General features: G+C 38.0%; 1 protein-coding gene across 2 annotated transcripts in view; it reads right to left on the reverse strand.

The window, feature by feature from the left end:
* Positions 1 to 551: 551 nt before the first annotated feature.
* Positions 552 to 27,420, reverse strand: part of arhgef10 (Rho guanine nucleotide exchange factor (GEF) 10) — a 70,450-nt gene continuing 43,581 nt past the window's right edge. For both annotated transcript variants that reach the window (XM_079833832.1, XM_079833833.1), the window contains exons 21-29: positions 23,557 to 23,657; positions 23,088 to 23,209; positions 22,916 to 23,002; positions 22,343 to 22,554; positions 22,101 to 22,258; positions 17,347 to 17,489; positions 15,669 to 15,843; positions 6,428 to 6,550; positions 552 to 2,251 (exon numbers count right to left, since the gene is read on the reverse strand). In XM_079833832.1, coding sequence (XP_079689958.1) covers positions 1,758 to 2,251; positions 6,428 to 6,550; positions 15,669 to 15,843; positions 17,347 to 17,489; positions 22,101 to 22,258; positions 22,343 to 22,554; positions 22,916 to 23,002; positions 23,088 to 23,209; positions 23,557 to 23,657 — 1,615 coding nt within the window. In that variant the 3' untranslated portion in view covers positions 552 to 1,757. The remainder of the gene's footprint in view (positions 2,252 to 6,427; positions 6,551 to 15,668; positions 15,844 to 17,346; positions 17,490 to 22,100; positions 22,259 to 22,342; positions 22,555 to 22,915; positions 23,003 to 23,087; positions 23,210 to 23,556; positions 23,658 to 27,420) is intronic.

Genomic DNA, 27,420 nt, shown 5'->3' on the forward strand with positions numbered 1-27,420 from the left:
GTCAGGATGACAGCACATGGTAAGACTGAGATGTCACTATTAGCCCTCTAAATACACACATCAGCTGTTCTCAGTCTTAGGGGACTCGCAAAGGTCCCGGAGCCCGCAAAGGCTGAAAGCATCACACATACAAGTGTGGCATCATGTGAGGGAGGAAGTGGAAGGACAACCTCCTGCAGAACAACTAAATCTCACCCATTATTTTTTTGGGGAGGCCTAATGCTTTCATAGCACATTGAGGACTTTGTAAGAATCTTTGATCTGATACCGGCTTGTCATAATTAATAGGGGATAAAACTTCTGATGTTTGAGATGCAGACACTGAAATGTCAGCAATTTTTCTTTCTGTGAAAAACTGTAAATACATTATTTATAAGAATTAATTTACTAAGGCATTTTGCAAAATGATTATTTTTTAGGAGTGTTTGATTCACTGGTTGTCTTATTTTTCCCATTGTGCAAGAATATGCATTATAAATATTAATATTCTCTCAAAGTGAGAATATCAAAGCACCAATAGTTAAGTAATTCAGCCAAAGTAACATCACAGTCTAGGGATAAATATTACTTTTTTAATTTCCCTTTCAGGCAGACACATTGCAAAATGAATATTTGAAGACCATTTTCTCTGAAACACTTGCACTGGGAATATGAAGAGGGAAAAACCACAACCATACATTTTAAGTATTTTTGTTAATTATTAAGTTATTTCCTTCCTTTCATGTCCAGGTCAATTTTACCATACACCTTAAAATCAGTATTGCTGTTGGTAAAGTGCATTTCACAGAAATCCATTCAACTTCTCCTTCAACCTCAAATTCAGTTTTCTTCTCAGGTCATTCCCTTATGTATGAGTTGGCAGTTATAGTCTATCAAAAGGAAAAGGAAATTAAAAATGCCAGTGGAAAAAAAAGAACCATGGTTATCTAGTACACTTGCACAGATATACAAAGAATGTTGGTTAAAACAATGGTATATATTTGTTAATATACAAGTCAGAAATGCATATCACAATGTGTCAATATAAATCTTTTTCCATAACTTTAAATATCGATAAGCATCAACCTTAAATTAGAATTATGGAGAAACGCCATTTCTCTTTTAACCGGTCGACACCAGCTTCACCTTGGGACCCAAAAGAATCTCTGGCCCGCCAGAGAAGCCCATACAGGTCATTCAGTCACAGGTTTTGGCAATCACAGAGGCCAAGCTGAAGGCCATGAAACATCAGATGCTTTAAGACCTCTTTTACAAGCACCATTCCTTAAAGAAAAGGTTTTGAGATGCCTTTTCACAAAATGTCTTCAAGGAAAACAACTAAAATTAAATGAATAGCTGAACAGATGCAGATTTCTGCTGTTATACTAAGCATGTCTAGATGTTTTTTTTTTGTTTGGTTTTTTTGCAAAATGTAATTATCTAACAGTTAGACCTGAATATTATCACACTGCAGTGGTACTAATGTATTTTCACGAATGCATCTTTTAATTTAGGCAAATGTGCCAAGTGGTAAAACAGCTCATTCCTGAAACAATCTTTTTTCCCTTCATTCATGTATCCCCCCCCCCCCCCCCCCCCCTGTCAGCCCATGACTGAAATCAAGGTCAGTCTATGGAACTGCTCTCTCTGACGTGCAATGCCCTGGAAGGAAGACACACAGTAAAAGCATCTTTAGACAAGTGAAGGAAAGAAAATGGATGGATACTGGTGTTCGTGCAGCTGCATCCAAACTAAACCCTGATCCTCACCATTCTCCCTCACAGGTTGGGCAGTGGTATTTGCCACACCATAATGGTGGACACCATCTCCTCGTGCTTAGACTGTTTTGTTTTTCTGTTGATTCTGCGGTGTCCCAGTCCTCCAGAGACCACCAACAATGAGCTCCCATTCGCTCTCTCAGTCTGCTTGGCCTTCTGGAAGTGCTCTGGCTCGTTCAGCAGGTCGTATATCGCCCCGTCCTCTGGCCCGTGCTCTAAAGAGCCCTGAGACAGAGCCAGAGACCCACATGAGGAGGACAGGGAGTCCTGGAGAATTGGAGCATGTAAGGGAGAGCTCGCACTGCTGTGCCCCAGCCCAGAGCAGTTTTCGTCGAGTTGGGTTCCCTCCACCTCCTGGGCCCCAGGCTGACATTGGCTGGGAGTGCTGGAGGTGAGAGTTGCAATGGTTGCTTGGGAGACATTACACACTACTGTTGCCATGGTGAGGAACTTGACTGGGCCATGGTGAGCATGAAAAGAGACCATTCCTCGACCTGGAACAAGAGATTCAAACATGATAAATGAGTTAAAGAAGTCTTCTCAAGCAGAAAAAAGTAAATGCCAGGACACAAAAATTTGCATAATAGTATATATTTTTTCAGCTTTATTTAAATAAATGAAAATATTTTTAAGAGTTTTAGTTAATAAAAACACAGGTCATTGGCTGTTTAGAAAAATGGAAGTGGTTATCAAAATCTGAGGCAGGGTGTGGTTTGTTCCTGAACTTGTGCTGAGTTGCAGTATTCGAAGGCATTAAAGTGCTACAGACTTACAAAATTACCCACAAGGCACTGAGCAGCCAACAAACATCTGCTGTTAACACAAATACACAGCAATATGCATTAAAACTGTTGTAATTAATTTCTAAATGCACTGACATAAAGACTTTTTGTCAGATCAGTGTTACCATTTTGACTGAGCTTGATTTCGCCAATTGAACATGCTGAATTGGCGCTTGTCATGTTGTGGCAGGTCTGATAAATGATGTACTGTAATCTGGCGATTGTCCGCATTTGCCAGTGCGGTGTGAATTGCCCTTAAAGGGATAGTTCACCTTAAAATGAAAATTAAAGTCATAATTTACTCACCCTGGTGTTGTTCTAATGCTGTGTTGCCCTTCTTTCTTTTATGGCCCACAAAAGGAGAATTTAAATATATATATATATATATATATATATATATACAGTGAGGAAAATAAGTATTTGAACACCCTGCTATTTTGCAAGTTCTCCCACTTAGAAATCATGGAGGGGTCTGAAATTGTCATCGTAGGTGCATGTCCACTGTGAGAGACATAATATAAAAAAAAATCCAGAAATCACAATGTATGATTTTTTAACTATTTATTTGTATGATACAGCTGCAAATAAGTATTTGAACACCTGAGAAAATCAATGTTAATATTTGGTACAGTAGCCTTTGTTTGCAATTACAGAGGTCAAACGTTTCCTGTAGTTTTTCACCAGGTTTGCAACTTTGCACACACAGCAGGAGGGATTTTGGCCCACTCCTCCACACAGATCTTCTGTAGATCAGTCAGGTTTCTGGCCTGTCGCTGAGAAACACGGAGTTTGAGCTTCCTCCAAAGATTCTCTATTGGGTTTAGGTCAGGAGACTGGCTAGGCCACGCCAGAACCTTGATATGCTTCTTACAGAGCCACTCCTTGGTTATCCTGGCTGTGTGCTTCGGGTCATTGCCATGTTGGAAGACCCAGCCTCAACCCATCTTCAATGCTCTAACTGAGGGAAGGAGGTTGTTCCCCAAAATCTTGCAATTCATGGCCCCGGTCATCCTCTCCTTAATACAGTGCAGTCGCCCTGTCCCATGTGCAGAAAAACACCCCCAAAGCATGATGCTACCACCCCCATGCTTCACAGTAGGGATGGTGTTCTTGGGATGGTACTCATCATTCTTCTTCCTCCAAACACGTTTAGTGGAATTATGACCAAAAAGTTCTATTTTGGTCTCATCTGACCACATGACTTTCTCCCATGACTCCTCTGGATCATCCAAATGGTCATTGGCAAACTTAAGACGGGCCTGGACATGTGCTGGTTTAAGCAGGGGAACCTTCCGTGCCATGCATGATTTCAAACCATGACGTCTTAGTGTATTACCAACAGTAACCTTGGAAACGGTGGTCCCAGCTCTTTTCAGGTCATTGACCAGCTCCTCCCGTGTAGTTCTGGGCTGATTTCTCACCTTTCTTAGGATCATTGAGACCCTACGAGGTGAGATCTTGCATGGAGCCCCAGTCCGAGGGAGATTGACAGCCATGTTTAGCTTCTTCCATTTTCTAATGATTGCTCCAACAGTGGACCTTTTTTCACCAAGCTGCTTGGCAATTTCCCCGTAGCCCTTTCCAGCCTTGTGGAGGTGTACAATTTTGTCTCTAGTGTCTTTGGACAGCTCTTTGGTCTTGGCCATGTTAGTAGTTGGATTCTTACTGATTGTATGGGGTGGACAGGTGTCTTTATGCAGCTAACGACCTCAAACAGGTGCATCTAATTTAGGATAATAAATGGAGTGGAGGTGGACATTTTAAAGGCAGACTAACAGGTCTTTGAGGGTCAGAATTCTAGCTGATAGACAGGTGTTCAAATACTTATTTGCAGCTGTATCATACAAATAAATAGTTACAAAATCATACATTGTGATTTCTGGATTTTTTTTTTACTTTAGAACTTGCAAAATAGCAGGGTGTTCAAATACTTATTTTCCTCACTGTATATATATATATATATATATATATATATATATATATATATATATATATATATATATATATATATATATATATATATATATATATATATATATATATATATATATATATATATATATATATTATATTATATTATATTATATTATATTATATTATATATATATATTAGGGGTGAAACGATTCATCTACTACATCGATGTATCGATTTATTTTCTTATGATCTAACTACATCGATCTGTGCTCGGCAAGTTGGCCTTCCGGACGACATATATCGATCTAACATCGTTTTAAAAGGTAATCAATCGATTGTATCGATCATAGAAAATAACGCTTAAAGTCAGACTTTATATGGATGTTTTTTCTTAGCACTTTTAATGATAAAGGCGTTAAACGTTACTCGATTCAGTCTGCCTATCTGTGACATCATCGCAACGCACCAGCAGCAGCGCTCATTGAAATGAATGGGATTGTGTCGCTTTGTCGCTGCGTCTCGCTGGCGGTGTGAACGGGGCTTGAGAAAACAAAACATAGCATGGCACATGGCAGAGGAGAAGCCAACGAGCGAGAAATTATCAAGCCACCAAGAGAAAGAGCTACCTGTACTTTCAACCCTTGCTTGTTACCTGTGCATAGTGCATTCCTGACACCAGTGTGCCAGCAGAGCGAGTTTGTAGTACTGCTGGCGACATAGTGAACGCACAGAGAAGTGTTCTGCGGTCAAATCATGTTGATATTGTTGAAAAAGAAATCTGTAGAGTCATTGAAGAGTAGTTGGTACATTTTATCTTTTGTTAAATATTGTTTGTTTATTAAACTGAGAGTAGTAGCAGGTTCAGCCAGTTTATTCAACCTGAAGAAATGTTGGTTGCACTTTATTTTTGATATTAATATTGTATTTGTATTATTTTAATGTTGAAAAACAACAGCAAAAGTAGCAGGTAAACCTACTATTAATTAAATCTGAAGAGAAGTTAGTTGCACTTTATTTTTTATATTAATATTGTAATATTATTATGTTGGATAACAAAAGCAGAAATAGCAGGTTAACCTACTGTTGAAATGTTGGTTGCACTTACTGTGCTTTTATTGAAAATGTATTGAATATTGAAAATGAGAGCAGAAAAGGTTAACTTCCTGTTAATTCAACCTAAACTGTTGGTTGCACTTTATTCAAATAAAATTTGAATGCATTTGCCATTAATTGTTGTTTACTTGTTTGTTTATATCCATAATTAATTGATATACCGGATTCCCTTACAAGAAACAACAGGAATCTAGGAAACTTCACCTGCACTGACCAGTATCCAGATATTTATTTCAGTCACACAATTTTTGGCTAAAAAGTTACTGAATCGATTTCAAGTCACTGAATCGTTTCGGATCGTATCGTTCTAAATGAACCAATATCGTCCTTGAATCGTATCGACAACCTCAAATCGTGATATGAATCGTATCGTTGTTAAAACGAATCGTTACACCCCTAATATATATATATATCCCACTCACACTCGTATATAATGGCAGTGAATAGTGACCAGCATCAAGCATGCAAAAGTGTCACAGAATGATCCCATGCAACAAGTGTTGTATATTCCAAGTGTTCTGGGGGTGTACAGCCGTGCAGAGAAGCCTAACGGCCAAGATCAAGGATTTCATTGAATAATAAAATACATTTTGGTTTGTTTTTCACTAAACCCATTGTACACCCCCAGAACACTTGGAATATACTGCACATGGCACATGGGATCATTCGGTGATACCTTTACGTCTTTTTTTAAAAAGCTTGATGCTGGTCGCTATTCACTGCGATTATATGGTCTTTTTGTGGCCCATTAATTAAAGAAGGGCATTCAGACCAACACCAGGGTTAGTATATGATGAAAGGGATAGTTCACCTTAAAAGGAAAATTAAGTCCTACACATGGCAGAATGGATTAAACCCACCTGTAACTTTTGGGATTCCCTGTAGTCTGGGCACAGACAGAGCCACTGTGACCCCGAGATTTGTCCCCACCAACAGTAGACCGTGACACACTAACAGACTGCTCACAGAGACTCTCTGCTGTCCTGAAGGTGGAAACACACATGTTCAAGAATGATTTAATTACTTGCACTGCAATCTAAATCAGAGAAAACGCATACTACTAAATACTTGTGGCAAGCATTCATGACTAGAGGTACTTGGTGAAATATTCACCCAGTGGAATAATAACATCATCCACACATGCTAGGCTGTGTGGGTAGGAACACGACGGCATGTGTGGGGAGGTTACTATGGGGATGATGCTGAACAGCAGTTGGTTTCCGAGGAAACCTGAAACGATGCGCTCTTAGAAATGAGAGGAAGGTCACATTCGAAAGAGAAGAATACCAAATGTTCAGATAATTGGTTAAACAAACAACTCTAAATCTGTCAAGCACAATGAGCATGTACATTAAGTGGAATCATTTCAATGAAATAAAAATGATCAAAAGTTCTATTTTCCATAAAATAGCTACTGAAGTTCAGTCCATTCACAATCCGGAGAATGATATTAAATCTAATTCAAAATAATTTGGTGATTAAATAAAAGCAATTCACTGTTTAACATTTGAACTGCCTTTCAGCAATTTTTGACCCATTATCGGTAAAGAACATGAAATAAATTGACACACTGAGAAAAATATCTAAACATCCCATAAAACACCACAACAAAAGTAAATCTATAATTATTTTACTAATTAAATAATCTTAAAGTTCCTTAACATTTTTTACATTTAAATAGTTATACGGATGGATGGATGGACGGATGGAAATGAGGGATTAATTGATTATTATACACTAGACCGAACAATAATGTGCTTGTAAATTTCAATAGTGTGTCTAAGGAGGAAGATTGGCATCAGGCACAGAGCTTATCACACATGAGCAAACAGAACTGCAGGAAAAAAGGAACAACATAGAACTTGACCCTGACTCACTCTCACACTCATCTATGGCTAACAACACCCTTCAAACACCTGATTGGTCAGAACCATACTGCAGGTTTGAAGTGTCAGAGAACAATGTCCTATTCAGCTGTTCTAGTGCTCACGACTCATTAGGAAAGGGGTGGCTCATATTTCTGAGCATTGCAGATCATTTTATTAGTCATGGAAACTGGCCGTTACTAAACAACTGAGGAATGAGTTTGCAAAAACATTACTCTGCACAGTTTTGAAGTTTTTTTTTACTGCAAGACCTAATTATTGGTAGGCTAAATCTGCCACAATTAAACTTTTCAAGGGCCACTTTTTTCAACAACTGTTCAGTCCACCTAATGGTTGATGGAGAAAGACCTATTTAGCTTAATAAACTTTGTCAATATGCATAAAAGCAACCAGTTTTATTTGAGACTCTGCTTAAAGGAATAGTTCACAAAAAATGAAAATTCTGTCATCATTTACTCACCCTCATGTTGTTCCAAACGTGTATGAGTTTCTTTCTTCTATTGAATACAAATGAAGATATTTTAAAGAATGTTGGTAACCCGACAGTTGAGGGTAGCTATTGACTTCCATGGTATTTTTTTTCCCCTACAATGGAAGTCAATGGCTACTGTCAACTGTCTGGTTACGAACATTCTTTCAAATATCTTAATTTGTATTCAACAGAAGAAAGAAACTCATGTATTTTCATTTTCATGTACTATCCCTTTAAGCAGAGTCTCAAATAAAACTGGGGTAACACTTTATTTTGATGGTCCCTTTTGAACATTATGTTGACTATAAGTAAATTTGCAACTACATGTCAACTAACTCTCATTAGATTATCAGTAGACTGTCTGCTTACTGTCTGCTAACTCTTTATTGTGATGGTCCTCCAACAGACATTCTACTGAAAATAAGTAACTTTGCAAGTACATGTCAACTTATTCTAACCCTAACCCTACCAGTCTACTAATAATCTACTAACACTCTAATGAGAATTAGTAGACATGTAGGTGCAATGTTATTTATAGTCAACAGAATGTGTTAAAGGGACCATCAAAATAAAGTGAAACCAAAACTGGTTGCTTTTATGCATATTGACAAAGTTTATTAAGCTAAATAGGGTGAGTAAATGAGGACAGAGTTTTCATTGTTGGGTGATTTATTGCAAACTACAAAAAGAGAGTGCCATTTTTTTATATATATAAAAAAAGTGCATGTGGTGTATTCTTCTCAACTGGCTGTTGTGTTGTAGCTGAACATCTCCAACATCCAATAATAGATTTAGCTTTGGGCTGCATGTGTATGTGTGTCTCTAGTCTGACCTTCTGAAGAGGGACAGAAAGACGTGTACATGGGATTTAACGGTTTAATATCCCATCCTCAACCACCATATAATAATAAAAATCATGACAATAATAATAATAATAGTTATTATTATTGTTATTATGATAATGATTATCCTTTATATTATGTTTTTGTAATATAAATGACTGTAGCTGTCTGAATGTTCGATCCAAGTCAAGCTGTTGTGGTCAGTTAATTGCCTGCTGGTTGAGTGATATTGCAGCTGATGTCTTTGTATCACCATCAAAAGACTGACACTTCACTATAAATCATGTCAAGAACAATCAAAAACAATTAGTGAATGATTAGTTCAGAAAACCATGTGCTGATGTGTTGGTCTGGGGGGCAGATCAGTGTAGATCTGATAAGCAACATCAAAAAAAAATGACAGTATTTTTTTTCCCTTCATAATATTTAAACAAATCATTGCATTGTTAAATCATATTTAGTGCTTATTAAATTCTGGCATGTTGATACTGGTTATCATCAACATGCCAGAATTTAATAAGCACTAAAGCTGATCTAACAGGATGGTGGACAATCTGAAACTGTGCAATTTTTCAGACACTAGTAGAAAAAAAAGCATCTGTCCAAGCATTAACCACTAACAGGGCTAAAAGATTTTCTAAACCAAAATCCTTTCAATTAAAAAAATAAACATATTGATGTTCAGTGAAGATCCATTTGAACCCCAAGAGTCAATGCAGTGGTTTTTGTGGTGGCTGCTTTGTTTGTGCCATTACTGCACACATGAGTGAGTATTTAGGTCACAAGAGACAAAGCCATCAGAGACAAAGACCTCTGTCTGTACCTTCACAAACAAACAAAACGCACACACACGCGCGCACACGCGCACACACACACACACACACACACACACACACACACACACACACACACACACACACACACACACACACACACACACACACACACACACACACACACACACACACACACACACACACACACACACACACACACACACACACACACACACACACACACACACACACACACACACACACACACACACACACACACACACACACACACACACACACACACACACACACACACACACACACACACACACACACACCGATATCAGTCTCATTAATTTTCACAAATGCCATAATGTCTATTTCAAGACATTCATTCCAAACTCGATAGAGAATGACAGTTCTGCATCTCAGACTAAAGAGGTTGATCGTATTAGGGGTACATTCATAATATAACAGCCAAACACCAGCACATACGGAACTAGAACAAATCTTTTACCAGTCGTAATATCACTACCAGATAAAGGGATCATGACCATGTCTGCTAGTCATTTCAGCTAATGTTACATAAGACAGCATAATACAGCCAAAGTGACGTGTGGCAGTCTCCATCTCTTCAAGGTCAGGACACAACACAAAGGAATTATGCAACAAAGCCCTCATCCTAAAATCTGCTCTTGCATTACTGAACAGAAATCGCACTAAAAAGAGTTTTAGGTTCCCTCTGTCTGAGGTAACTGCTAGCTATGCAAAATGCGACTTCATTCAGTTGTATTTAACTACAGAAACATGACACGTCGACTTTCCCCCCTTCGAATTTTGTAGCACACATTATTACAAATTATTATCATTACCTTGTAAAATAAATCTTTACCATCAAAGTTTTTTATTTCAGTTTGAGGATTGAGAATGATTTCACCATAGTATCAGTTTTAGTCAGCACCATGTTTCTGTCTTTTAAGGTGATTCAAACTTCACCTCATTCCACTGATGAGCCACTAAGTAAACTGCCAGAATGATAGAAAATACCCTAAAATCCCAAGGAACACCACAGAAACAAGTAAAGACTCAACACGGCACAGGAGACAACGAGCACTGCCTTTCATAAACAAAATCCTGCCCTGACAAATAAGCCCCAGAGCTTAAGGAATAGCCGGGCATGATCCGACACACTCAGAACAACCAAGCTGAAGGATTCGGGTGCTGGAATTTAAAAGACAATATCCTGTATTTTAGATGCTTTAGATATTTTAAAACCAGTACCATTCAAAAAAGTCAGATTCTTCCATTCAAAACCCAGTCTGATGTATTCAATGATGCCATATGTCTTTACAGAGCACTCCTGATAGTAATCCTTTTGTGTATAACTTAAATAAAATTGTTAAAAAAAGTAACCAATTAAAGCTAAATGGATAGTTTGTAGGTGCTTCCAATAAACACAAAGGCCTATTTCTGCAAGGAAATAAACAGTAATCTGGCAGGTCCAGATCCTTCCAGGTGTTCAAATGAGCCTTTCAAATCCTGCTGAGTAGGCACCAACAAAGCCCTTATTATCTGTTTGCCACCAAATCTAGAAAGTTTTCCTTGTAACAACAGAAGGTAAGGAGATATGCCAACAGATCTCTTAAATATGACCAATCAGATCGAAGGAAACTTCCGCAGGACTCATCTTGTCCAGTGTTGTGTTATACAGTATGATTGATACAATGATAAGAATCAGGAAGTGTGAATTCATAATAATGACAGCAAATGCTCAAAAATGGCTCAAATAACATCTATGGACTATATTGAACTATTAAGTAGTTATTTGAAAACTATTAACCTCTTAAACTAAAATATTAAGGGTCCTAATTATCACTTGGATAGAATCTGAAATGAAAAAGAAAAATCCTGTATTTTTATATGTTAATGCCCTGCTGTAAGTAGCAGTGAATCAGTTTTAGGGAACTACAGTTGCAGTCAGAGACACACCCTGATTTTCTCACACAGGAAGCCCTTCTTGAGGCTGATGTCTCCATTCAGACAGTTTCCTGTGTTGCAAACTGCTGCATGAGTTTATGGTGAGGGACTACTGAACTTTACTCAACCTAACCACATTTTTCCTTCAAACATTTGATCTTAGGAAGAAACCCCCCTCCCAATCCAAACAAAACACTGTGATAGAGCTGATAAAGCAGTTTCCTCTTCTAATGAAGGTCAGGATGAATATTATTATTAGCATGGCCCGTTATAAACAAATCCTTGATGTATCAAATAGAGGATAAGAAAAAAATAGTTCTACAGCTGTACAGCTGCATGACATCTAAAATAGGCCTTTTGCAAACTTCCTACTGAACAAGGAGTGGGGATTATTATTAATGATTGTTATTTCTACATAAATATATTAAACAAAATAAGAATCATTACTATTGTACACTCACCTAAAGGATTATTAGGAACACCATACTAATACTGTGTTTCACCCCCTTTCGCCTTCAGAACTGCCTTAATTCTACGTGGCATTGATTCAACAAGGTGCTGAAAGTATTCTTTAGAAATGTTGGCCCATATTGATAGGATAGCATCTTGCAGTTGATGGAGATTTGTGGTATGCACATCCAGGGCACGAAGCTCCCGTTCCACCACATCCCAAAGATGCTCTATTGGGTTGAGGATCTGGTGACTGTGGGGGACATTTTAGTACAGTGAACTCATTTTCATGTTCAAGAAACCAATTTGAAATGATTCGAGCTTTGTGACATGGTGCATTATCCTGCTGGAAGTAGCCATCAGAGGATGGGTACATGGTGATCATAAAGGGATGGACATGGTCAGAAACAATGCTCAGGTAGGCCGTGGCTTTTAAACGATGCCCAATTGGCACTAAGGGGCCTAAAGTGTGCCAAGAAAACATCCCCCACACCATTACACCACCACCACCAGCCTGCACAGTGGTAACAAGGCATGATGGATCCATGTTCTCATTCTGTTTACGCCAAATTCTGACTCTACCATCTGAATGTCAGACCAGGCAGCATTTTTCCAGTCTTCAACGGTCCAATTTTAGTGAGCTTGTGCAAATTGTAGCCTCTTTTTCCTATTTGTAGTGGAGATGAGTGGTACCCGGTGGGGTCTTCTGCTGTTTTAGCCCATCCGCCTCAAGGTTGAGTGTGTTGTGGCTTCACAAATGCTTTGCTGCATACCTCGGTTGTAACGAGTGGTTATTTCAGTCAAAGTTGTTCTTCTATCAGCTTGACTAAGTCGGCCCATTCTCCTCTGACCTCTAGCATCAACAAGGCATTTTCGCCCACAGGACTGCCGCATACTGGATGTTTTTCCCTTTTCACACCATTCTTTGTAAACCCTAGAAATGGTTGTGCGTGAAAATCCCAGTAGATTGTGAAATACTCAGACCGGCCCGTCTGGCACCAACAACCATGCCACACTCAAAATTGCTTAAAATCACCTTTCTTTCCCATTCTGACATTCAGTTTGGAGTTCAGGAGATTGTCTTGACCAGGACCACACCCCTAGATGCATTGAAGCAACTGCCATGTGATTATCTAATCAACCAATTGCATTAATGAGAAATTGAACAGGTGTTCCTAATAATCCTTTAGGTGAGTGTATTTCCTTATAAAACTGTAAGTACAATTGTTCTTCATTTTCAAGCTATTATTTTAATGGAAAACAACAGGAAGTCATTAAAGCTTCATGTTTGTTGACAACAGTTATAGTTTCCAAATCCAATCGAAAAGTATTTTGAAAAACGTTCCCTTTTTTGAACACACAGCACTAAAGACATTGATGATTAACGTTCAGTCTACCCTGTTGACAAACCCTGCCAAATCAATTTGCATATAAATAACAGGCTGCTAATGAATTTCACAGAGCCTAACGTGTTATACAATTAAAAGTACATAAATGACGCCAAAGTAACATACTTGCGAATAATGATTCTATCAATTTTTCAGGTCTAGAACTGCGTACAGACATTAGGCATATAGAGAGAACAAGATGCAACATATTTAGTGAGGAAGCCCCAACACAGAGCGTCAGAGCGTGCCTGGACTCTCCTGTCACTATGGAGATTTAAATAAAGCTCCTTTATTCAGCTCTGGAGAATAAAGAAACAGCCCTCTCATTAACAGAACACGTGCACTGAGTGAGTTAAACCCTATCTGTACATTCAACGCTTCTGATTCATATTAAAACACACCTCTACAACTTTCAATTCTAATTAGATAGAAGATAAAGTGTGCCATAAAAATTGCCTTTTTCCATTTTCTACTATTATGTTAAATATTTCAGATAAACCTGCCAATGCAATATGGACCAACCAAAAGCTGTTTAATCAAACATCTGGCTATGCAAAACTAAGTTCCCTTCGACTGCATTTTACCTCAAGAGAAGACATTTCAACAGAGATTACGATCCAAACTGATTACAGCTTCAGTCCTAAACCCAGCTGGTGTTAAAGTGGCCACCATGCCTGCTGCCTGACTGACACGCGACTGACACTGGTGGTTATTTTGGGAACATTTGGTGAGGATTATTAAAGCCTGATGTGGATTTTTTAAATCACTGAGATCTGAACATTCAAACGTAACCACACACACATACAAGCATTAAAGCTATTATGAAGCTACCATTAAAAAACCCCATAAAAAAGCAATGCTGAGGTCATTCCTAGTGTACCGCTCTTTGAATGGCTTCCTGAACACATTGGCTTGTGCTGAGCTACACAAACGGCCCATTCAGAACAACTAATGAAAATGAAACAAAACCAAATGCTGGAAGAGATCCAAAAAACACTGAGTAGAAGAGACTCCACCCCTGACTTCCCCTAAAAAAGCCCATCTGCAAACAAAGTGTAAAATCTACATGGTTTAATTCAAGAAGGGCAAAAAAACCTTTTTATGCCTTCTTATTTGGTTCTAGGGGAAAACAAAAGCAGACCAACATGACCTCATCTGAGTAAGAACAAAATCTGGTTTTAAAATGTTATACGAGAGTTTGTATGACTCTGTGATTCTAGATGGGATGCTGTAATTGTCCTCCACATGAAAGAAAAAAAGAAAAATCACATGAGAAAGAGACACACCCACTCACTCACTCATGTTATTATGTCAACACAGACACCTGTAATCTGCCTTTGTCTGAGGAAAACAAAATGACAGGGAGCTGCTTCTGAGGGCTTATCTTTTAAAATGATATCATTTAATTTGCAGTTGGGGAAACAGGAAGTTAAGCATTGAATTAGCATTTCTATTGGTTGTCCTTAAAGGGACAGTTCGCCCCAAAATTAAAATTGTCATAATTTACTCACCTCATGCTCTTCCAAACCCATAAAACTTTTGTTCATCTTCGGAACACAAATTAAGATATTTCGTGTCCCTCCATTGAAAGTCTATATACCCAAATGTTCATAAAGAGATCGTAAAATAAATCCATTTCAAGTGGTTTAATCAAAGTCTTCTGAAGAGATACGATGAAGAAATGTAATTTAAGGCACTGTGCTGTTGTGCTGTGCCAGATCTCCTCTATGAATGTTTTGAGGCATTCGAGTTTTGGGTGAAAAGACTTTCAATAAAAGAACAGAAATCACTCAGATTTCTTAAAAAAAAGAAAGAAAGTCTTATGGGTTTGAAACAACATGAGGGTGGGTAAATGCTGACAGAATTTTCATTTTTGAGCGAACAATGCCTTTAAGACCTTGTGTAACCCCTCTGGTTCTACTCGCCACGCACTGAGCGGGATTCAAAGTTTGAACCGTCATTTCCGGCAAGGTAGGTGAGCGGTTTCACAAGGGCGCTAAAGACCGCAGCCTCTAGTCTGTCGCTAGTGCGCCTCTTGAGGCCAGGGGAGTGAGGTTTGCCTGCACAAGCTTTAATAGCTGACCTCCGTTACACTCACCCCCCTAAACCTCACTCCCATCCGGGTCATGGCACCAATGCAACCCCTCCGGTTCTACTCGCACCACACTGAGCAGGATTCGCTAACATGAAACGCTAAAGACCGCAACTCTTACTAGCTGGCCTCTGTTACATTTGGAAAATGTATATGTGAGTATTTACAGCACCATCTGTTATGGGTGAGTTTTTTGTGTTTTGTGTATCGCACTATACCTGGGAGTATGTTGTTGACGGCTGTGGCAATGTTGATGTCTTGCAGGTGATCGAGAGTTTCAGTGTGGAAGAGTCGGAGAGTGGAGCCACTGCTGAAGGATATCCAGATCCCCACACCAGCCACCTCCATATGGGAGACAATCATTCCCTCTTCTTGATGGGCTTCAAACTGACGCTGTCAACACACACACCGTTTTTATAAATACACAAGCCTCTAAACTCAAACATACTTTTACACACCAGATTCTGGACTGGGCTGGAAAACACTGGTCTCACTTTGCTTGGCTCAATTTTTGGAAAAGTCTGCCTGTGTAACCTACTGATCTGAGGAATGAGGTAACCCAAAAGAAGGTCTAGAGAAGGAAAAGCAGATTCTGATCTGACCCACTTCATTCAGAGAGGGAGAGGACGACATTTAGATTCTAATATTCTACAGCTTGACATATTTGCTTGAGCAAACAAAATAACAGAGAACTGCAATTGGAAATTTAACAGGGTTTGTGGAATGTGACTCCCGCAAGCACATCAGAACCACAACATCACTGGCTGAAAAAAAGAGAAACAAACAATCTGGCTCATGCATTTATGCACATCAAAATCTGTGCTTTTCATCTCATTTAAGATTATCTGAAATTTTACTTTCTATTTGCATTGCTGATTCATATTTCTTTCCAGCACACCTCTCACTTATTTGTCCCTCTCTCTCTTTCATTTCAGCCAATCATTTAACAGTAAGCAGAGCTGTTAAAGGGTAATGAGCTTAGTTGGCTGTATAACAGAGTGTGTCAGTGTCCGTGCGTCGGAGAGAAAAGACATAGCTTTAATATGTACTGATGTATTGTAGATTCTTTTGAACTTTCTATTCATTAAATAATCCTGAAAAAAAATTGTAAACTGTTTTCAACATTGATAATAATAATAATAAATGTTTCTTGAGCAGCAAATCGAGAATGATTTCTGAAGGATCATGTGACACTAATGATGCTGAAAATTCAGCTTTGAATCACAGAAATAAATTGCATTTTAAAAAATATTCATATAAAATAATAAAATGTAAACATAAAAAAATTTATGTATGTATATGTGTGTACACATACTCCCTGTTCTGTTCTTTGTCCTGTCCTGTCAATGTTTAGTCGGTTGTGTTTGCATTATTCTCCTGAGCTCCCCTGTAATTCCTGAGTGTTAGATTAAAGACTGTTGTAGTACTTTTATCTTAGTCAATGGGGCCCATCAACTGTTTGGTTCTTCAAACTGTATATTCTTCAAAATATCATCTTTTGTGATCAGCAGAACAAAGAAATTCATACCCTCAAGTTGTTCCAAACCTGTGAGTAAATGTTTGTGTGAAATATCACTTAAAGACAAACGACACTCTGTGGGTTTCCATGTTTGATGGAGACTTTCCATAGACATAATTATTTTTATACATTTTCAAAAAATATAATTTAATATGATTCATAAACGATCATATATATGTGTATGTGGGTTAACTTTTTTGACTGGTGTTTCCAGTAAAATATGCTTAACAGAATGAAATCTTGCAGATATTTGAAATGTATAGTAAGTAAGGGATTCTGGTAGACTGCACTGTTTGCTGAAGTAAAACCTGGTCATTTCAGTAGCAACGCTGATCAAAACAGGTGTGCAGAAATGTGTGTGAAAAATGCAGCACTACCTCCACAGTATGTGTCTGTGTGCAGATGATGAAGATCTGCCCTCCCGATGAGGCCCAGACGTGTACACCCACGACCAGCAGGGCTTTAACCGGCAACACCCCCAGCTTTAGGACACGGGCCCCTGACTCGACCCAGGAACCGTCTGTGAGGGAGAGAAAAGACATGAAGACAATCTGAATCTCAGATATCAATGTTTATAAAGGCACAGATAAGATAAGGGCTTGTAAACATTGAGTGTGAAAGATTTTATGTGATACTGATTTTGTGAGAAAGAAATCCAGTTAAAGGTTGTCACGGGAAGGGTATACTACATCCTGTGCTCCTCACCCACACCATGTGTGGGTTTCCTGCAGAAAAATAGTGACCTTGCAGTATTCAGGGAGCAGAATGGAGGCGTGTTGAGTGTTTGTTTAATTCACAAAGGCACTATTGAAGAGACCTGACAATCATTGAGGTGAAAGAACTCCTCTCCCATATTGGATATACTAGTACCACTTTTAGTACCACCAAAAATAGTGTTGGATCATCTTTTTTGGAGCTGGTTCCTGTAAACCTCTTTATTTTGAGAACACATTCTGTCATCCAAAGTAAGCTGATTCAGTAGCCCATGCTGCTTTAATGCAATAGATTGAAGTGTACATTTACTGTAAATATAAATTGATAAAACAATGGCAATCAATTAACACACAGGATATTTATAAGTTAAATAATTGTATTAAAGAGATGGGGGGGTTGTTTTTTTTAAAAAAAATAATAAAAGTTGTCACTCATTCTCAACTCATCCTATGTTATTTGATCAAAAATACAAAAACATTAAAGGGGTCATGAACTGTTTTTTTTAAATGTATACTGTTGTCTGAGGTCAACTTATGATGTTTGCGTGGTTTTCACATTCAAAAACATCATAATGAATAATAGGCTATTTTCTGCCCTGGTTTTGAGGCTCTCTCAAGAAACGCTCGGTGTCTATGGGCGTGCCACACTGAAGACTTGTAAGTAAACGCCCATAGCTAGGATTGGATAAGATTTGCATATTTAATGAGTTTCAGCTCCCCCCAGTACATGTGGGAATTGTTTTGAAAGCGTGTGGGGAAACGCTCACAGGGCTCGCAAAATGTCTTTATCAAACAAACACAATAATTCATCTCTCATCCACCAGCGATTGATTGGAATGTTATTTTTTTATTACTTGGCCGGCCCGATCGGTGAATATAACCGTGAACCGTACGCACTCACACACACACACACACACACACACACATGCGCGCAAGAAAGGAATGTTATTTCACTGTTTAAGATAGCCCGTTGGCAGGTCGGGCTTATGTTTTGGTAGCCCGTCTGAAAAACACATAGCCCCGGGACGTTATGTTACAAGTCAGAGTCTGATCATGAATTAATCAATAACACCTCAAATAAAGGATTCTCCAGCCTGTGACAGTGTGCTAAGGTTAGACATGTACACATAATCAAAACGATCTGTAACAATGCAACACTATCACATATAAAAAACATGTTTTACTCACATAAGTGTGTGTTGCACCATTCCTCTCGGATCCAATATAGAAGGCACAGCATTGTGTTTTAATCTCAATATGTCTGCAAATCCAGCCTCGACCTGTATCTTGTTTACAAACGATTCCATGGTGAAATGAAGCGAACAAGCGCTCAATGTCTTACGCACGTGAGCTGGAACCGGCATGTTTATTGCTCTGTAGCGCGATCCGTTTAGCTCCACGCGCAATGTATTTTCGGTTGGCGGGCCTGAGGCGGCATTTCACCACATGATGATGTCAAGGGTCGACATTTTCTGAGGTCGAGCGTTTTCTGGGCCTGGTGTTAATAAAAGCTTTTCTTTGACTAACAAGGAAGTTTTCAGCTCCGAAATTTACAGGATATTCTTATGTCACGATGAACTTTTATATATCAAAGGCTCAAAGGAAAGTTTATTTCTCAATTTATCACCCCTTTAATATTGTGGAATATTATATATTAAAATAACTATTTTCTATTTAAAAATGTAATTTATTCTTGTGAACGTGTCTTGCATTGCTTATAAAAATCAACCCAATATGGCAGTCTAATTCTGTTTAGTGTCAGATTAACAAGACTTACAGGAGCTGTTGTTGTGAACATTTTTTTTTTTAGCCAGAAACCATCTTTACTGCATTGGAAAAGAGGCAACAGTGGTCTATCTGTATATGATGTGGACAATTTTGAATGAGGAAGAGACCAAATGGAAAGAAAGAGTGTAAAAAAAGATTCTAGAGAATAATAGAGAAAATAAATAAAACTGCAACAATTGAAACCTGTTTAATAACATTTACACTGACCCATAATAATCTCCACAAATCAGTGTTAGCCAGCATCTGTTTCTGCCTGTATCATCCACCCTCCAGCGTATTTCAGTGGATCTTTATTCAGCTTGTTTGCCTCAAGAGAGTTACATAACACCAGCGCCTACACAGCATTCCCGCTGTCTATTGCTCTGATTCAAATAGACTTGTGATGAGAAGCGATGTAAGAGGAAAAGAAGTGTTTTAATGAGGACACGTTTTACTGATTAAATGCTAATCTTTACATTGGCACTAAAGTCGTTCTGCATTCAGCTAGTTTGATTCAAAACGCAAGCTTCATTGTAGAAGAGCATGCCGAAAAGTATTTTTATGCAATATTTTTATTCAAATCAGTTTTTTTTACATGCTGATTTGGTGCTCAAGAAACATTTCTTATTGTTATCAATGTTTAAACAGTTGTACTGCTTAATATTTTTGTGGAAACGAATACATTTGTAGGATTCTTTGGTGAATAGAAAGTTCAAAGGAAAATATTTATTTGAAATAAAAAGTATTTAAGATTATAAATGTCTTTACTGTTACTTTTGATCAATTTACTGTAATGCGACTTTACTGAATAAAAAAAAACACTTTTAAACGTTATATACTGTATATACAGTAATAATATATATGTTCCAACAGTGTTGACTTCATTTATAGCCGTTTTCACTGGTGAAGCACAAATAGAACAAACAGGCAATAGTTATTATGAATACTGAAAATTAGTCAGTATTAACTTCTGGTTAAATACTGTGGTATAAAAGTTACACCACACTCATTTTATATATATATATATATAATAATTTTAACTAAATAAGAGGGATAATACAAAATGCATGTTATTTTTCATTTAGTACTGTCCTGAATAAGATATTTTACATAAAAAATGTTTACATATAGTCCACAAGACAAAAAATAGCTGAATTTATTAAAATAACCCTGATAAAAAGTTTATGAACCATTGATTCTTGTTTTGTGATGGATTTTTGTTTTGTGATGGTTGTTCATGAGTCCCTTGTTTGTCCTGAGCAGTTAAACTGCCCAATGTTCTTCAGAAAAATCCTCCAGGTCTTGCACATTCTTCAGTTTTCCAGCATCTTTTGCATATTTTAACCCTCTCCAGCAATGACTGTATGATTTTAAGATCCATCTTTTCACACTGAGGACAGTTGAGGGACTCAAACACAACTACTAAAAAAGGTTGAAACATTCACTGCTGCTCCAGAAGGAAACACAATGCATTAAGAGCCGGGGGGTGAAAACTTTTGAACAGGATGAAGATGTCCAAATTTGTCTTATTTTGTTAAAATATATTTTTTTTCATTTAGTACTGCCCTTCAGAAGCAACAGAAGATACTTGCATGTTTCCCGGAAGACAAATTAAGTACAATTTACCTTGATTTTCAAATTCAATAGGTTTTCACCCCCCGCCTCATAATGCATTGTGTTTCCTTCTGGAGCATCAGTGAATGTTTGAACCTTTTTTAGAAGTTGTGTTTGAGTCCCTCAATTGTCCTCGATTGGCAGTTTAACTGCTCAGGACAAACAAGGGACCATCACAAAACAAAAAAACAGCCATGGATCATCCAGGGAACGACACAGCACTGAGAATCAATGGTTCATAAACTTTTTATCAGGGTTATTTTAATAAATTCAGCTATTTTTTTGTCTTGTGGACTATATGTAAAACATTTTTATGTAAAATATCTTATTCAGGACAGTACTAAATAAAAAAATAACATGCATTTTGTATGATCCCTCTTATTTAGTTAAAATTATTCCCATTTTTACAGATTCTGCAAGCGGTTCACATACTTTTTCATGCCACTGTATATATACAGCACTGGAAAAAATTAAGAGACCACTTAACATTGATTTGTCATGGCTATTATTAGCAATTTCGTTAAGTTCAATTAATCAGAGAATTACACAGTATCCCAACAATATTTACTAAATATCTGTCTAAGGCAGCAGAAAACTGGAGTAAGAGTGAAATGGAATATGAGCTTTCCAGAGAGAAAAACAGCTGTGGAAAGAATTAATGAGAGATGGGGAAAAATATTTTTAAACGTCTCGCTTTCCTTGAGAACTTTCCAGAGCACTCCCTGCTGACACCATCTTAGACCAGTATGAATTCTGAGGTCTGGTTTATTTTTTTCTGGTTATTTTATCGCACAGCCATGCTGTTCACCAGCAAAACTTAACCAGCAAGGCTTTCTTGAACAACCAGCCTAAGCCAAGCTAGTCGAGAAGCATACCAGCATCCTAAACTCTTTTTTTTCAGTAGGGAGGGATGGATTACTTTTCTTAATCCCCCCCCCCCAAAAAAAACACATTAAAAGCATTCAACCAAATGATCATTATTCATACAGCCCGTAACATGATTTATACAGCAATCACAGAAGAAAGAAACTCCTTACCATCTGCCCTGGAGTAGACAACCAGGGAACCGCTGACCAGGCCGGCATACAGACAGCCACTCATATACACCAGACATGTGACACTGGACTTATCAGGGGAGAAGAAGTGCTGCAGACGAACCTTCTTAGAGCGTTGGCTGCTCTTATACACAGATATACTGAAAAAGAAAACATAATTTTATCAGGTTAATAGACTGAGCAATTTATATGATGTTTTTAGATGTTTTGGATGATGTACACACCTGCCTTCCTCCATGCCCAGACACACAGTCGGTGTACCATTGGCTTTCTGCTCCTCAGTCTTTCCCTCACCGTTTTCCAAGGGCTCAACCAGAGGCACGTACGTCATGCAGAGTATACGCGACTCCACATTGAAACACTCTGTCACTTTGGGATTTGAGTCCTGCAACGCCACGATGGAGACCTGACCCATGTGATTGGTGCAACTGGCCACCTGAAAAGAAAGAGAAGTTGAAGTTGATTTCACAATCTGCACAGTGCACACCAGTAAAAAACCACTCATTGTCCTTCTGCTAAACAAAACTGATTTGAGTACTAAAGTCTGAGGCTTTTTCCAGAGGCGAAATTAATCTTTTTTTCTCAGATTAATGGGACACTTAAAGGAGTGCAGCTCATCACTGCAGGCTCTTACGGGTCTCAGAAAAGGGAATGTTTTACGACCTTCTATACAGAAAATACAGCATAAAAGCCTTTAATGCAACCTTACACTCTCACTGCCCACACAAAACAGTGTTTAATGATGCCTTTAGACTTCAAAAACAGTTTCAGGTGAAATACATTTTAGCTTGACTCACCCACACACACCCATGACCCTTAGCAGGCAGATCTGCAGTGCTGTCAGTGTTCACGTGAGGCTCTGGGTTGTGCACTGCACACTCCACCTAACACAAATACACATTGGTTTAATTTAAGTCATTTTTTGTTATTATATAATGATAATGAGGTTGCAGATACTGAGTTTGTCACCTTAAACTCTTGTAGTTTGGACATGACCACAGCCATCTGCTTGAGTAATAGAGGATGGTTCTGTTTCCTCATTTGATTACCATCATCTTCCGCACAAAACCAGCCTTGGATGTTGTCTTCCTCTATTCAAAAACATTACATTAGTGAAGCATTCCTCAGATTCTACAAACTAATGATATTCCCATAAGTGTCCTCCAGTTGCCAGTATTATAATCCATTTGTCTGCACTGAACTTTCAGTTCTGGCTCGGCTGAACGATGATTCACATGCTGAACAATATGAATCCAGATGGCACAATATTTTAAATATATTACGATGTTTATTTAGAAAATATGTTGGGAACATTATATTAAGAAATGTATTTTCAGACATTTTTGAAGCAGTTTATAGGTTTTTAGCCCTAGATCTCTAATTATAGTAATAGACAAAGACAGGATATGGAGACAGGAGCACAGGAAATGACACGTACGTAGAGCCAATTTAGCCATCTGCAGATTACTGATCCAAGCCTGCTTGATGGATGGACTGAAAGTATTAAAGACCGCAGTGAAGAACGTGGGTCTACCGTACCTGAAAAAGGAAAATTCACAAACAAAGTTCAGATTTTTTTCTATGGAAAAGCTTTCACAATAGAAACACTACATGTTTTTCTAGATTCACTGGACATGTATCAGGTGGTATACAAATCTCTTGGGTAGTCTAAATATCTCAGCACGGATTCAGCTGGTCAGACAGCTGGAGAAACAGACAGGGTCCCTTCCTGTTTATAAGGTGATATTGCAGGATATGATTTAACAATTGGCCAGTTTCAATACCAAATCAAAAGAACACCGATAACTTTTCCATATATTTTTTTTAATTTGGCAATGAAGTTATATTTCTATGACTTTCAAAGAGCCTCTTTAACTGTCTGCACAACTTCATAGTGTAGAAAATAATATATAATGACCAGAAGCATAAGAGTGAGGTCATGTAATCCAGACCACTCCAACACAAACTCAAAAAAAGTCAACTGCATACATTTTCCAGCAGTCACAGTGTGCGAGAGATACTTATATTATCAAGAGGGATTAGTTTGACAGCTGGGAGTCTAAAGATACTCCTATAATCTACCCACTAAAATCCAAGCATAGTCACAAATAAACAATGTGTGCGTATGTTTGTGACAACTGCACACTATAAAGCCTCTGATCCACAGGAGGAGGATAATAACAGCACACAAGATTTCTTTTGGGCCTGATTAGGGACTTAAGGTCATTCTTAAACCACTGAGTCACATAAACACAGAGACGTGGCAGTTTGATCATTTAAACGCCTGAGTTCCACAGTTTTAAGACGTTCAGGAGGAAGACCAAATAAATCTGGCATTTTTGTGCACCCTAATTAATAATTAGAATAGTAATAATAATAATAATAATATGCACACCATTTAAAATAATAATACAGTTCATTTTTGTCTTATATGCACACAGTGGGGCAAAAAAGTATTTTGTCAGCCACCAATTGTGCAAGTCCCACTTAAAAAGATGAGAGCCTGTAATTTTCATTAGGTACACTTCAACTATGAGAGACAGAATGAGAAAAAAAAAATCCAGAAAATCACATTGTCTGATTTTTAAAGAATTTATTTGCCAATTATGGTGGAAAATAAGTATTTGGTCAACTACAAAAAAGCAAGATTTCTGTCTCTCACAGACCTGTAACTTCTTCTTTAAGAGGCTCCTCTGTCCTCCACTCGTTACCTGTATTACTGGCACCTGTTTGAACTTGTTATCAGTATAAAAGACACCTGTCCACAACCTCAAACAGTCAGACTCCAAACTCCACTATGGCCAAGACCAAAGAGCTGTCAAAGGACACCAGAAACAAAATTGTAGACCTGCACCAGGCTGGGAAGACTGAATCTGCAATAGGTAAGCAGATTGGTGTGAAGAAATCTGTGGGAGCAATTATTAGAAAATGGAAGACATACAAGACCACTGATAATCTCCCTCGATCTGGGGCTCCACGCAAGATCTCACCCCGTGGGGTCAAAATGATCACAAGAACGGGGAGCAAAAATCCCAGAACCACACGGGGGGACCTAGTGAATGACCTGCAGAGAGCTGGGACCAAAGTAACGAAGGTTACCATCAGTAACACACTACGCCGCCATGGACTCAAATCCTGCAGTGCCAGACATGTCCCCCTGCTTAAGCCAGAACATGTCTGGGCCCGTCTGAAGTTTGCTAGAGAGCATTTGGATGATCCAGAAGAGTATTGGGAGAATGTCATATGGTCAGATGAAACCAAAATATAACTTTTTGGTAAAAACTCAACTTTGGAGGAGAAAGAATGCTGAGTTGCATCCAAAGAACACCATACCTACTGTGAAGCATGGGGGGGGGGGGGGGGGCATCATGCTTTGGGGCTGTTTTTCTGCAAAGGGACCAGGACGACTGATCCGTGTAAAGGAAAGAATGAATGGGGCCATGTATCGTGAGATTTTGAGTAAAAACCTCCTTCCATCCCCAAGGGCATTGAAGATGAAACGTGGCTGGGTCTTTCAGCATGACAATGATCCCAAACACACCGCCCGGGCAATGAAGGAGTGGCTGCGTTAGAAGTATTCCAAGGTCCTGGAGTGGCCTAGCCAGTCTCCAGATATCAACCCCATAGAAAATCTTTGGAGGGAGTTGAAAATCCATGTTGCCCAGCGACAGCCCCAAAACATCACTGCTCTAGAGGAGATCTGCATGGAGGAACGGGCCAAACTACCAGCAACAGTGTGTAAAAACCTTGTGGAGACTTACAGAAAACATTTGACCTCTGTCATTGCCAACAAAGGGTATATAACAAAGTATTGAGATTAACTTTTGTTATTGACCAAATACTTATTTTCCACCATAATTTGCAAAAAAAATCTTTAAAAATCAGACAATGTGATTTTCTGGATTTTTTTTTCTCATTCTGTCTCTCATAGTTGAAGTGTACCTATGATGAAAATTACAGGCCTCTCTCATCTTTTTAAGTGGGAGAACTTGCACAATTGGTGGCTATATATATATATATATATATATATACAGTTATGCAGAATCCAACAGAACCAATGCAGAACCCAATAAATACTAAACTTAATATTCAGCAATATTACTGATTTGACTGCACTGACACTACTGGAAGAGAACTCAACTTATATTGATGATGACACCGCTTTTTTATAGCTGAATTGAACTAATTTAATAATTTCACAAATGTACTTTACACAGTTATTGAACCTAAATGAATCAACTGATTTCAACTGAATACTAATTTACTATTGTCTTTCTAGAGCTGATTTACAGCATAATTGAATTCTGTTTACAAATTGAATCATTGAATGGTTATTTTCTTGTTGATCACTGTAAAGCTACTTTGAAACAATCTGTATTATATAAAGCGCTATATACATGACTTGAAATACATGTTATTTTATAGTTAATAATAATAATTTTGATGTTTTTTGCTTAACTAACATATCAGCTATACAAATGTAATACAATTGAACACATTAACCATAAAAAAGGAGATAAGATTAATTCCAATTAAATATTTGAATCAATTTATATTCCTAAAAAAACTTTCAAATACACTACTGATACTTTTATTCAACTTAACGAGTTTGTTTGCCCATATAATCTTAATATATTAGGTTAAACTTATTTGGCTTGCTGTCCACTGATGAGGGACTCAGTGAAGCAGCTTCAGCTCGAGCTCTGATACACCCCCACAGTGACTAAATATAGGATATGATTATGTAGGGCAAGGTACCCAAGATAAAGGTGGAGTTTGGGGAGGTGGTGGGATGCTGGAACATCTGTGACTGAGGAGAGGTAAGCAGCTGTTTATATACACTGGCTGTTGGCTGTTGATTGGTAGATTAGATGGGCTCGCTCCTTCCTAAATTACGTTTAGGAACTTCACAAGGACGAATTAAATTGAGCAAAAGTAACAGCAAAGATATTTATATTGTTACAAAAGGTTTCTAATTTCAAACAAATTGTGTTCTTTTGAACTTTCTATTCATCGAAGAATCCTGAAAAAACACGTGACATTTTCCACAAAAATATTAAGCAGCACAACATTGATAATAATAAGACATTTTTCTTAAGCACCAAATCAGCATATTAGAATGATTTCTGAAGCATCGTGACACTGAAAACTAGAAAAATGGATGCTGAAAATTCAGCTTTGCCATCACAGGAATACATCACATTATTAAATATATTAAAATAGATAACAGTTATTTTAAAATGTAATAATTCACAGTATCACTGTTTTACTGTATTTTTAATCAAGTAAATGCAGCCTTGGT

The sequence above is a fragment of the Gobio gobio genome, assembly GCF_949357685.1.
Source record: "Gobio gobio genome assembly, chromosome: 13".
NCBI classification, from domain to species: domain Eukaryota; kingdom Metazoa; phylum Chordata; class Actinopteri; order Cypriniformes; family Gobionidae; genus Gobio; species Gobio gobio.